General features: G+C 38.0%; 1 protein-coding gene across 9 annotated transcripts in view; it reads right to left on the minus strand.

The window, feature by feature from the left end:
* The window catches only part of TCF12 (transcription factor 12), a 169,706-nt gene that overhangs the window by 49,643 nt on the left and 107,355 nt on the right, over positions 1-12,708 (minus strand). For all 9 annotated transcript variants that reach the window (XM_062627551.1, XM_062627559.1, XM_062627594.1 and 6 more), the window contains 2 exons: positions 4,845-4,980; positions 1,765-1,817 (listed from right to left, as the gene is read on the minus strand). In XM_062627551.1, the coding sequence (XP_062483535.1) occupies positions 1,765-1,817; positions 4,845-4,980 (189 nt within the window). The remainder of the gene's footprint in view (positions 1-1,764; positions 1,818-4,844; positions 4,981-12,708) is intronic.

The raw sequence follows: 12,708 nt of genomic DNA on the forward strand, positions 1-12,708 counted from the left end.
CTTAAAATTAAAGTCTGGGAACAGAAATGAGAGAAATGTTTCATTTGCTAAAACAATCTCTCTACCTGGCTGACGCTATTAAATATTAAACATGTAACGTAAGCGCTATTACTCGCCCGGAATTATGATAATAAATTACATGAAAACTGCACTGCTCTGTGTTTTAGCTTCTCTGACATCTTAAATGTATTTTTGTTAACCTAGCAGAAATCATCTGCTAGACTGTAAAGCCACCCTACATAACACACGACTGTTAAAATGTAAATTGCCAAACTATTTTTAGCTGCTGCTGAAGGGGAAAGGCAAAAAAAAAAAAAAGGCAAAAAAAAAAAAGCGGGGGGGGGGGGGGGGGAAGGAAGAAGAAGAATATTCCTGGCCTCGGGAATAATGATTTGAGGCATTGTGTTCATTTTGTTTATCAAGCAGCTATTCAGCCTCTAGTGGGGCCCAAGTGCTTATGCAAGCAAAAGCTTTTAAGAGTGCCTGCAGCTGCAATCCTGGCTTCCAGGTAGGCTGCAGGTTCAGAGCACAGCTGCCCCAGGCTATCTAGACTATCTCAGCTCCATCTGGAAGTACGGTTAAAATAGGATTTCAGATCCTTCTTTCTGTATGTATCATAGTGAGCAGGGGGAGGGAGAAGGGAAAGAGGGAGGAGAAAACAGGGAAGATGCAAGGGCTAGAAGACACCATTCGTACTTGAGGCTCAATACAAAATGAAAAGCTCAGAGCATTCCGCTCCGCTGTATCTCTGCTGCCCGTGCAGTATGTTCCATTCAGCCTATCCGGCTTTGAGTTATGACTCAGCCAAGTGCACCTGCGCCCATGTGTTAAGTACTGCCAAATAAAAGCCCAACAGCCATTTACACAACAAAGAGATGTACCCCGCAAGGCAGGAGCTTCCCCCTCCCCTCCTGTTTGTTCTGAGCAGGGGAAAACACAATTCTGTCCTTCACTTCACTGGGGATTTTTTACTTCACGTGGATTTTTAAATGCAGATTCATTTATAAACAATTTTCTCCCTTTTAAGAATAAAGCATATTTAATACCACAAAACACCCCTATAGCATTAGATTATCACAGCCATTAATGATTTTTCACCAAAACCCTTCCAACCTTTTTCATCAAAGCCCTTTATTCTCGAAGGATAAATTTTCAAGCAAAGAGGGATCAACAAACTAGTTGCTTGAAAGCTTTCCTGATGCTAGGCTGAAGTTAGGAAAGGCTTAATGAAGGCTTTAAAATCCACCAGGGCTTCACAATGAACATCTGACTCGGTGATTTATGCATATTAATAACCTCAGTCCTACTGAGGCAAGCTGAGCTGTACATGTCCTCCGAATCTTAATGTCTTCAGCTCCACTGGGATTATTACAAATGTAAATTTCTAAGATTCTCAGCTATTAATCTCTGTCTGTCCTCCTGTTCAGCAACATAATGACTAATTAAACATCAAAAGACCTGTACAGGAGATCTTCTTTGACAGCTCCTGGCCCAGCTCTCTTCCCAAGAGAGGAATTCAAATGACAGGGACAAGTGGGTAGGAGCATATGAGCAAGTTACAAATCACTGCTATGAAAGCTAAAAATTCCACACCAAATGTGTATTTAGTCCTCCAGAACCACTCCCAATCACCTAGCCTAGCTGTTTATGTCCAGCAGATATCCTTCCTAATGCTGAAGTTAAGTAATTTGTGTGTATGTCAAGTGAAGAGAGCAGAGTTTGAGCATGATTTGTTTATTATCAGTAAAAACATGCAGTACTTACAGAAGAAGGCAAACCAGGGGGCACCTTTCTTACTTTTTTTGTCTGGAGAGGATCTGTACACAGAAAAACAACGTTTCATCAAATATCTCCGTTACAGATTGAAAAGAACAAATAGCTACATGAGACAGGTTGTTTTTTTTTTCCATGCTAGATTTCTTACTTTCCAGTGTAATGCATTTCTATTCTGTTCCAATGAAATCTTTCACACCAATACAAGAACGTAACATACCAATATTCTTCTCTAAAATAAAGCTTCTGCTAAATATTTTGCTAAACAATTACTTTCAATGAGAACACCAACTCTGAAAGGCACACTGATACCTTTTCACACTTGTAAGTGTGAAGTGTAAGATTTGGACTGATTAGTGAGAGAAATGCTTTCCCTTTTTGTACTTCAAAGACAGAACTATCAAAAAAGGATCTGACATGTTGAAGTACGATTAATCCAAAAAAAATACTAATACAGTTTTTCATCGTTTTTAAACTAAAGCAAGGTTGTAAATAAACAGCAAATCCAATGACCTAATCATTTTTCTTAAGTACTAAGGCAATATAACTCAAATTTGCATGTAATAGTAAAGCATGATACCTCCTTCCTTCTACCAACAATTATTATAGCATCACAAAAGTACCTAACAATTTCACTACCTAAATTAAGACTCTGAACCAGTTTAATCAGCTGCTAATAAAATTACATTTGAACACTATGCATGCAAATTAGAAGTTAACTGATGGTCTGAAGACTGCTATCTGGCAAGATTACCAGTTCTACAGTTGACCCATTGAGTCTTCAATAAAATACAAAATTCCTATTTTTCTATTTTCATTCAGAACATTTAATCACAATGTTGTTATAAGATACGACAAGATAAAGGTGAGATAAGGTGAGGATATCTGCTGGGTATCTTTACGCTGATCGTCCCCACAGGACTTGTTCGAAATGAAAATAAAAGGACTTCTGGAAGAGGTATTTACACTGCACTCAAAAATGTCACCTAGAATGAACCACTGGTTGGGTTCTATGAACTTTAGCAGCAAGTTTAAAGACAGTCTGTTAAAATCCTGGTCAGGCAACTCTTTCCTGGGGATAAAACGGCCATATCATTGGACTTCTAACTAGTAACATCTAACTAGTCCTTAAAAAAAGATGAAAATTCAGACATACTTTCTCAAGCCACTGGAAACAAGATCTGAGATACAAGTGTATTTCCTCTTTCCTGTATATCTGGAATAACATTTGTAACCAGCACTTGCCATGTCCAAGGTTTACAGTCCGCCAAGATTCAGCCATGAATCTTGCTATCATGCTGCTCTCATTTGAACAGTTTTATATCCCTCCTCTGATTCTCTTTCAAGGAAAAAAAAAAAAATAAATAGTACTACTCTGCAAGCACCGTGCTTAGCTTCATTTTGTTATATTTAATATTATTTGCAACTTACTGAACTCTATTTAGTTTGCACAAGAAACTAACTTAATCACATAATCAAGTAAATAACAGGAATCAGACAATCTGATGTAGGACTCTCCCTCAATGATTGTTCCCTAAATACTCTATGATTCATACCATAACCTTTCTGCACACGCTGGCATCAATGTCCAGCCAGCACCCAAACACTTGAAAAGCCCCCCCACTACTTGAAACCATAGCAGGTTACTACTACTGTAGTTTCTCACTAAAACTGATAAAATGGGGACTAAAATATGATCATCATTATCCCACTACCCAACTCTTCTGTTAAAGTTCAAACACCCTTCCAAGCAGCAAACAATTTCACTTCACTTTCCTCAGACTGTTCCTTTTCTGAACCAGATCTGAAGAACTGCTGCCTTTGATTCTCATGTTCTGAGGAACATGAATACTTACAAAAATATCTCTGAAGACAGACAACCCCAGATTAAACGGTGGTTGTCTTGACAACAGGTTAAAAAGTTACACAGAAAAGGTATTTTAAAATACATACACACACACACATATATATAGGTAAAGTTCCAAAGTAATATATTCATAATTAAAAGATTTAAAAAAACAGATGTCAAATATGTTCAGGGCTTTTTTAATGCCCGAGGAGTCTGCAGTTCTAGTTAATACTAAAATTACTTCAAGAAACAATTTGCATTTGATGAAACCTTATTTTGAGTAAATATCGTTTAAGTTATGTGGTTTCAACAAACAAGATTTTATTATGGAATTGAAGTGCTATACAGAATCGGGACCATTAAAAACCCAAACACACCACTTGACTAATCCTAATGACATAACATGCTAACATTGAAATATAGTTGCTTTTAAACAGTGTATCAGGTTACACTCCTTCTTATAAAAAAAAAGAATGTTTTAAAACTTGCACACCCAATTATTCATGATACTCATAGCAGAAATGATAGAACAGCTGGTTCCCCCTTGATTCCCTAATTCAGTGCAAAGTCCTTACAGCTATGAAACATTACAGCCAACTATGACTGAGTACAAAAATCTCTTAATCTCTAAGTATCCCCAGAATAAAGTATTAATATTGTCACAGGATTAGAACAATTTTTAAGCAAGTTCCTGCCTGTATTATTTTGCAAAGTAGTTTGATTTCAGGATGAACTATTAGTTTCCTATTGGTAAGAACTTTAAAGGCATGTTGAACCAATTACAATGAACTATATATTGCCCTGAATAAAGTTACTTTTAGCATATAAAAGGATAATTGTTTCCCCTTTGTGTCTTTTCCCTACTAAATAATGGTAATGACCTCAAGGTCAGGCATTTCCAGGAGTTAATGATGGCATGGGTTAAGGGCACTCAGCTGGTCATCAGCTCCTATCCATCTGTCATTATTGCTTTTGCAATTAAGGGGTTTATTGTGAGTTTCTTGTTTGTTTTATAAGCAATACTGACCAGTGTTGAATCCAAACTAGCGTATCAAAGAAAATGTTAATAATTCCAGTTTATCTCTTACATAGCAGTTTGCTGTAATTTGAATTGCTCAGTACAGAGCAATCTCCAGTATATAAAATGAGCTGTCAAAGAAAACAATAAGGTCTGCAGAAATGCACCAGGAAAAGTAGTTTAAAAACTGTCTGTATTACTCACCAAGAGCTGGTGAGTCATGAAGTGGTCTTCGGCGCTGATTTGTGCCGGAAAATGGATAGTAGGGTGCTCCAGGTTTTCCCGAGGATGACAGCTGACCTGGACTTCCAAGCCCCATATCTGACCGAAGCAGACTAGACTGCAAAATATACAGAGATAAGTAAAATTAAGCTCTATAATAACTCAGCTTTTATTATACCAGGCTGACAAACTATTAACCACACATACTGCTCTCAGCATTTATAGAAATTTACTGGGCTTTCAAGTGAGGGTCTCGTGGTCCAAAACAGAAAAAGTTTACTTTTTGAAATTAATATTCAGAGACTCTACTAAAGCACAATTCAGAAACGCAGAGAAAGTTTGGCTGCGGGCCTCCATGAAACCAGAACCACTGCAGTTTAAAACAGCCAAAAGAAACAGTTCATACTTAAATTCTAAACAAATATCATAATACTTTGTTTGCCAGTAACACCTCTTCTATTACACAATATAAACATAATCGATAAAAACTGCTAAGAGTTTATAGTGTGACATCAGGCTTTAGCACATACTCGGAAATCCAGACTTGTATTACATTCATAAAAACATGGAATAACTGTAAAAAACCCAAACCAAAATGAAACAACACCCAAAAAAACCCCACAGACCAATGATATAAGATTAATGCACAGACCATAAAAAATGATGACATTTTAAAAACTTCAAGCCACTAATGTAGTTGAACCCTACCCTTTGTGTTCCCTTTTCATGCAGTAAATACAAAAAACATTCTAAATATTTAACAAGTGCATCATATATTGTTTGGCCTCATGTTATTCGGATTTCTTCTGTGAAACTGAAATGAATGTTGGTGATTTCTGAGAACATAGCTTTACCATGGTTGATACAATGCTTACCCCTCCTGGAGTCCGAAAATCCCCTAAACTTGGAGGGAAACCCACAGAACTTTGTACAGAAAACAATGCTCCCAAGCAGTGAAAGTGCATTCCTCACTGCTTCCCTCCTGGCTGTTGCAAGCAGCTTTCCTCATACAGCAACATTCAGTCTGTGGTACACATAGCTAAAGACACTTTGCTTTTAGTATCTGCAAAATCAGATTATTAACTTTAAAAATCTGCAAAATTGAGGTTCCATGGTGGCCTTCAGAAACAAGTGAGTTGCTTTCTTCATACTTGGTCATTATGTAGTACAGTCTTCCCTGTCAGATGGCAGGACAGCAGTCACACTCTTGTCCTGCAATTGTCAGGTGATGCTAAGACAGAAACCACTGACTGGTTTAGGTTTTATACCAAAATAAACGAGAGGTGCCACTAGTTAAAGTTTCTCCTTCAGCCCCACCGCTCCCAAGCCAAATTTCCTGCTCCCCTGAAGGAACTCTCAACAACAAAGTCCATGTGCCCCTGCAGGTCCCAAGCTCACAGCAGGAACTGCTCTAGCACTGCTGCCTTCTAGGGGTACAGCAGCCCACTGGAATAGATGCAGAGGCCATTGCTTTTAGCTCTCCTCACCCTTCCTTCTAAGGCCTGTATACCCTGATTCATAAATAAATGTACTTTTTGGATCACATTATATCATTCAAGCCGATTCTTGTAGTGGAATGACTTGTGAAAGGTGAGGCTAACTCACATGGCTTTCAGCAAGGTACAAAATTCCTTGTCATTTGCAATGCACTGGGATTAGCAGAAAATCCTAAATTCATATAAAATTACAGACCACATAAAAAAAAAAGGCAATACCCTAAAGTGCATTTTTCCAGATAAGTGGCTTTGCATCATACCACTACTGAAACTTCTATCTTGTACTTCTCTGATGACTAATTTGAGCATGAAAATCTTGTATTTTAATTGAAAAGACTGGGATGTGAGTCACCCCATTACAAACTAAAGGAGGGCTCAGAAGTGTTAACCATTTCTTACAAACCTATCACAAGTTTGAAGAACAAAGTTAACAATGACTAAAACTGATAAGGGCATACAGTTTCCCCTCAACTCCATTTCTTCATTCTTATTCTTACAATAAAACAGTCTTTAAATCAGAATTGTTAACATAAAACTTGTATTGAAATAAAATACCCTTATAAGGAATGAAGTGATCTTTACACTAAGTACACAGAAAATACGGGGTGTGTGGAGGTGGAATCTGCTTGCAGACTGTTTCAAGATTCGCTATTTTTGTCTCTGACAAACAGTTAAGAGTTTATTGTTTTGCAGAAAACATGATTATCAGAATATCTGGCTTACACAGTACGAGTCTGAATTTAGCAAAGATACTATTCTAAACAATTATTAGTGTTTTAGTGGTGAACACTGTGCAGGAAACCTGGGCAACATTTTGTGAAAAGTAAAGGCATTGTTCCCCCAAAATGCTTCCCAAAGAAAGAAATGAAGCCAGTTCAGCACTTAGCCCAAGACTTGACCTTCAGCCCAAGAATACCTAGGTCTGAAGCAAAACTACTTTACGTAGCCTGTGCGGAAGGGGAGGAAGTACTGCGATAGTTGTCATTTCAAGCAGCTGAAGCAATGTCCCACTCACAGCATCCCAGGACCACTGAGGCTGGCAAGGACCTCTGGAGGTCATCTACCTCAGCCCCGCTTGCTCAGAGCAGCTGTCAAACACAATCAGGAACTATGTCCCATTCACGTTAAAGACAAGCCTCCCTGCTTCCCCCAGCATCTCCTGATCATCAGCGGGGATTCTGGAAATGCAATGGGATCCATAGAGATACCTCCAGAAAAAGAACGGAGAAGCTAGGAACCCTCACTCGTCTATTCACTGGGTAGCAAGGGGGGAATAAAGGGAGGGAGATGACAAAAAAGGGTCCAGAACAACCTGAACTCACTCCTGGCAAGCCACTGCAAAAGGCATGTATCTATACCTTTTCCAGACTTAACTTCCAACCTTTACCTCGTGACATTTGCCACTCTTTTTTCTGTTCTAAGCATTCCAGTTCTTGACATTTTCATCAGACCCTGAATTTCAAAGCAGCATGGCTACAACAACATGAAGTTAGTGTGTAAGTAATATAACACATTTGCAGTAAATCTCAAGCTATGTCACACACTCTAAAGAAGTTTCCAGATCCATATTGTATTTGGGTAAGAATTCTTTATATATATATATCAAAAAAGGAGGGGAGGGGAACACCAAACCCACAACCCTCTTCCACCATCCCACAATCAAATGCAGCATCTGTTTAAAATTTTATAATTGTTCCTCAGTCTTCCAAAAGAAAATACAAATAGATGTCATTAGTTCAGCTCATTGATTTTTCTGCCTGTTTGAACCAATTGAGAAGCAATATTGATTAGGACTGATCCTTTCCTAAGGGCATCTGATAAAGAAAGGAATACAAAAATACCACAGAGGATAGCAAAAAAGCTTTGTATTATCAGCACCAAGCTTCTCCTGACTAAGTGCCCGAGGTCCCTGCACGGAGGCAGATCGCTTACATACATGGTTTGCAGCATTCTCCACAGAGAATGTTCATGCTCACTTCGAACCTCATCTGCCAAGCACGGATCCAATTACTAAAGAATAATCAATGACTGGTTATTCTCCTGAACACTGACGAGTCCTGTGTGCATTATCATTATAAATAAAAAGGCATAACCCTTAAAATATGCCTCTTTGGATTCTATAAAGCATATTTTCAGCCTCCAGATAAACAAGGATTTATTTAAAGCAGTATTTTCCCTAAAGAATGTGTGTTCAATAACCAATCTTAAAAAAAAAAAAAAAAAAGGAAACAGGAAAAAAGGCTTTTATTACCATTACTGAAGAACACAACAAGCCTGATTCCAAAGAGAAGAGAGAAAGAGGTAAAACATGACTGCTTTACTTCTCAAATCTATCCCTTTCAGCAAAAGCAAAAACCAGTTTTGACAGCCTCAGGAGAAATGGCACAACCCGACCCAAAAAATAAAGGCTTTTACAAGGGCCACTATGTAGACAAATGCTTTATAGGTGTCCTTTTCCTAAGAGGTATTCACATAAAAATAAAATGCAGGGGAGTCATCTGTTCAAACATTGCAAGGGTGAGGTGCGGGGAAAAAGAACCACATCTACATACGGGGTGTGTGTATTTATGCACCTTTGTTGCAGAAAACAAGTGACATTGTATTGCAGCTGCACTTAACATGCACGCAAAGTTAGCTTCCATTCAAACTAACAAGCTAATCAACCATATGCTTATATCAAAATGGTATGTATGCCTGGGATAAAAAAAAGCTCCTTACTCGACATATTTTAAGATGTTTTTTAAATTGATTCTTTCAAAAAATTTGAGCATAAAAGTAAAAAAAAAAAACAAACCCAAAACATGTTTGACTACTTTGGATGCTGTCTTTTCCCCAGCCCAACTCTATGAGTCTTTAGAATCCTAAAGATACTACTTGATGCCAAAATACTGCTCTGCCTTGAGTGAACTTCTAGGACACCAGCCAGCAGGATTCTAATATGTTGGTAAACACTTCTTTGATTTTTATTTTTTTTTGTTACTTTGGTATAAAAAATGAAATACGAACACGTAAAGGCCTGCAGATGTCCCTATGTAATATTCCTTGCAGCTCTCCAGCACTGAGTCTGTATGTAGATAGGAAAACCAAGCTATCCTGCAAAATACACAAACATTTTTTAACTAACACATTCCATACACTGCGCTACCATATATAAGCTTTTACCTTTTCAAAACAATGTATTTGTTATGGGCAGTTAGCCATGTGCTTCTTGGTCTAAATCTCGTTCACATTCATAGCCAACCTATGCAATATTTTCATCCAAATACAACCATGTGCCTTTACATTATTCATTATTTTCTATCAAAAGAATAATATGGTTGAGAATAAAAGCACTGCCCATTATATGCAACTGATTATGACAGGCCCATTGTGCTGGCATAATAAGGCAGGCTGCTTTGGCAGTGAAATGAGGGCTGCACCTTAGCGACTGCAAACTTAGACCTTGTCCCTCCCCTCCAATAAACTACTCAGATTTTATTTTTCCTAGGTTTTTTGCAATAGCTTTCTTTTCAGAGAGTTTATGCTCTGAGGCCAAGCAGCCAGGCTGGCCCCTATTTCCCAGGGCAGGGAAACTGTCCAAGGTTTAAAAAAAAAAAAAAAAAAAAGTACTGAAGTGTCTAGTTAAAAACTGGGAGCTTAGATCCATTATTTTGTAAAGGCGAAGTAACACAACACTTCAATCAAATCCCTCCATTACTCCATCACATAGTCGTAGACTAACTCACTTTGCATTTCTCTATTTCTCAGAATGTTACAGAGCAGATTGTAAGGGCATTCCTTGCCTGACAGGAAACTTGAGCCGCTGCACTGAGAAGAGCAAAAGTTTCACATACATGTCCTTTTATTCAAGTGAGCCATTTGGATGACATAAAGCATGCATACGATGCATCTTTATTTCACATCTTGCCTTACAGATAAACCTGACAATTTGCATGAGCTACATTAATGTAACAACCTAGCTCGTGTCATCTAATATAATTAAAGAATGTAACAGAACTGAGAAGTCAAACTCTGCTAAACTTGCAAAATCCCCCAAGTTGTGTGTGGTTACTGTGATTCCACAGGAAAACCTCTCACAAAAATAAAACGTTAACAAATAATTGCTCCGTGAGATACTTAATAAAGTACAGAGGTTTGAGCTGAAAAAAAAGACCATTCACCTCAGCTCCATATCATGCAGTTGAAGCCAAAAATATAACTAAGATACAAAGTGTTGAATTTCACTTTACTCAAGTCTCCAGTCTTTGGAAACGGTGATGAATATGCACTCCAAAATAGGAGCCGAATTTGGAAAAACACTGACATATGATGTAAATTCATTTTAAATTTAAATTCTAGAGATATGTTTGCAATTATCAGCATGTTGTTAAAGAATCTCATCCTGAGAATATCATCAAATAGTAATGTGAAATACAGTGTTACCATTTTGAGAACAAAGGGACCCTGAATGAGTAATCAATAGCAACTGGCAGAAAATGAGGCATTAATTATGATCCTCTCTAGTGTTTTGTCTCAAACAAGGTTTCATTAAATATATTGTGCTAACCTGTACATCTTTGAGCCATTACCAATAGATCTGATCAGATACATTTTTGGTCTGTTTCAGGAAGAGGAAAATATCAGAATTAAAAAACAACAACATCTAAAGTGTTATATGATAACTTGAGCATTTTTTCTTGATCAATTTAAAGGAAATCAGCAGTTGCTAATAAAACATCTCAGGAGAGGATCCTCTAACAACATGCTGATAATTGCAAACATATTCCTCATCTAAAAAAAAAATACTCAGATCTTATAATCTCAATGTAGTCTCTTGAAAATTTAATTATCATCTCCTATACCTAAAGTATCATGCAGGTTTGAGAAGATAATGACAGTCATCCATCAACTGCATCCTGCCAGTGTAATCAGGCTAATCTAGCTCACTGGAGTAAAAACCTGCTACCTAGGGTACTAAATACTGAAGTGACGCAACATCATAAAATAACAGACGTTTAGTTTTACTGTCTTCCCAATTAATGCTAACACTCAAAAATATCAAGGTATCAATATATTCTCTTTTTACACCAAAGCTTTTCCGGATCACCATGAAGTGCTTATTTAATGTGTTTACCGAAGCAGAATCTGGTACTAGGCAAAATTCTGCTTATGTGTAAATACACTGAAACTAAGCACAGGGACAGAGGACAGAAGGAAGAAGCTTATTCAGAATTCCATAGTTTTTTTAGCAGTGAGCGGAGTAAAGACTGAACGCAAAACCAAAGAAACATTTTGTATTCCTTCTGTATCTGGGTGGCTTTAAAGCACCCGATTAATACAGGTATTTGAATGAGGCCCTTCCTTCTCTTTTGCAGTAGTGGCCTCCCTGCTCTGCTACCGCATATTGGCAGGAGTACAAATTCTGTTTTATGCTGCTCAAAGCGGCACCCTGCTGATGTTGGTGTCCAATCCCCGAGGTTATGCTGGCTCAGCTTGTCTTCGCTCATCCCCCCGGGCAAGGTATTTTTGCGTTGCTGACTGAATTCTAGGAAGGCATTACTAAGCATTGTGATTACAGGTCAGGCTCCCCTCCCTTTGCCTTTGAATCTTTTTGCTGCATTATGAAAACAGTAATTTGAACAGCTTCCTCACTGTGATTATACAAAAGCAGAAGGTTTGTGGAGAACTGCAAAATGTCAGAAGAGAAGCAGCTGAGGGGTTATTCATCTACTTTTTAATTTTTCTGTACCAGCCTTCCTGTGTTTCTCTCCGATTACCAGGAATGAGCATGAGAAGTCAACATTATAATAAAGGATTTTTTTCCTTATTTACAGAAGCCAGACGATAAAGGCCATTATAAAGCCCAAACTATCCTTACATCTGTTTCTCCCTCTGCATCTTCAGCAAAATGATTTCAAAAGATTTCAGACCATTAGTAGAATGCTTCATGTACACAGTATGGAAGCTGTGTACCTCCTCTCCCACACTCACTCGCTCTAAGCATGAAGTCGAAAAATGCGTAACATAATGAGGGTTCAAAAACTAACATTAACATAGCAACCAGTTAATTGTTAGGGCTTAACATGGAGGGCCCATATGTTTTCACATATGATCAAGTGAAAGCTATGCCCAGTCTTAGGGTGCTAATAAATAGACAAGCCCAGTGAGTATCTTGGGGTACAATCCCCTCTCCTTAAAAAATGTCACCCTTCTCTCCCTGCTCTTTAGAAATCTGTGCTATCAGAAGCACTATCATCTTGAAAAGCATGCCACAACACAACTGAAACGGTGCAAGTTGGATGACTTAGTTCCATGGAAAAGAAATCAAAATGGCAAGTCTGTCTTGTGCTTCTTTCCAACCACTGACTATT

Source organism: Pezoporus occidentalis, unplaced genomic scaffold (assembly GCF_034315485.1).
Source record: "Pezoporus occidentalis ecotype Australia unplaced genomic scaffold, CSIRO_AGI_Poc_V1 ctg11, whole genome shotgun sequence".
Classification (NCBI taxonomy): Eukaryota; Metazoa; Chordata; class Aves; order Psittaciformes; family Psittacidae; genus Pezoporus; species Pezoporus occidentalis.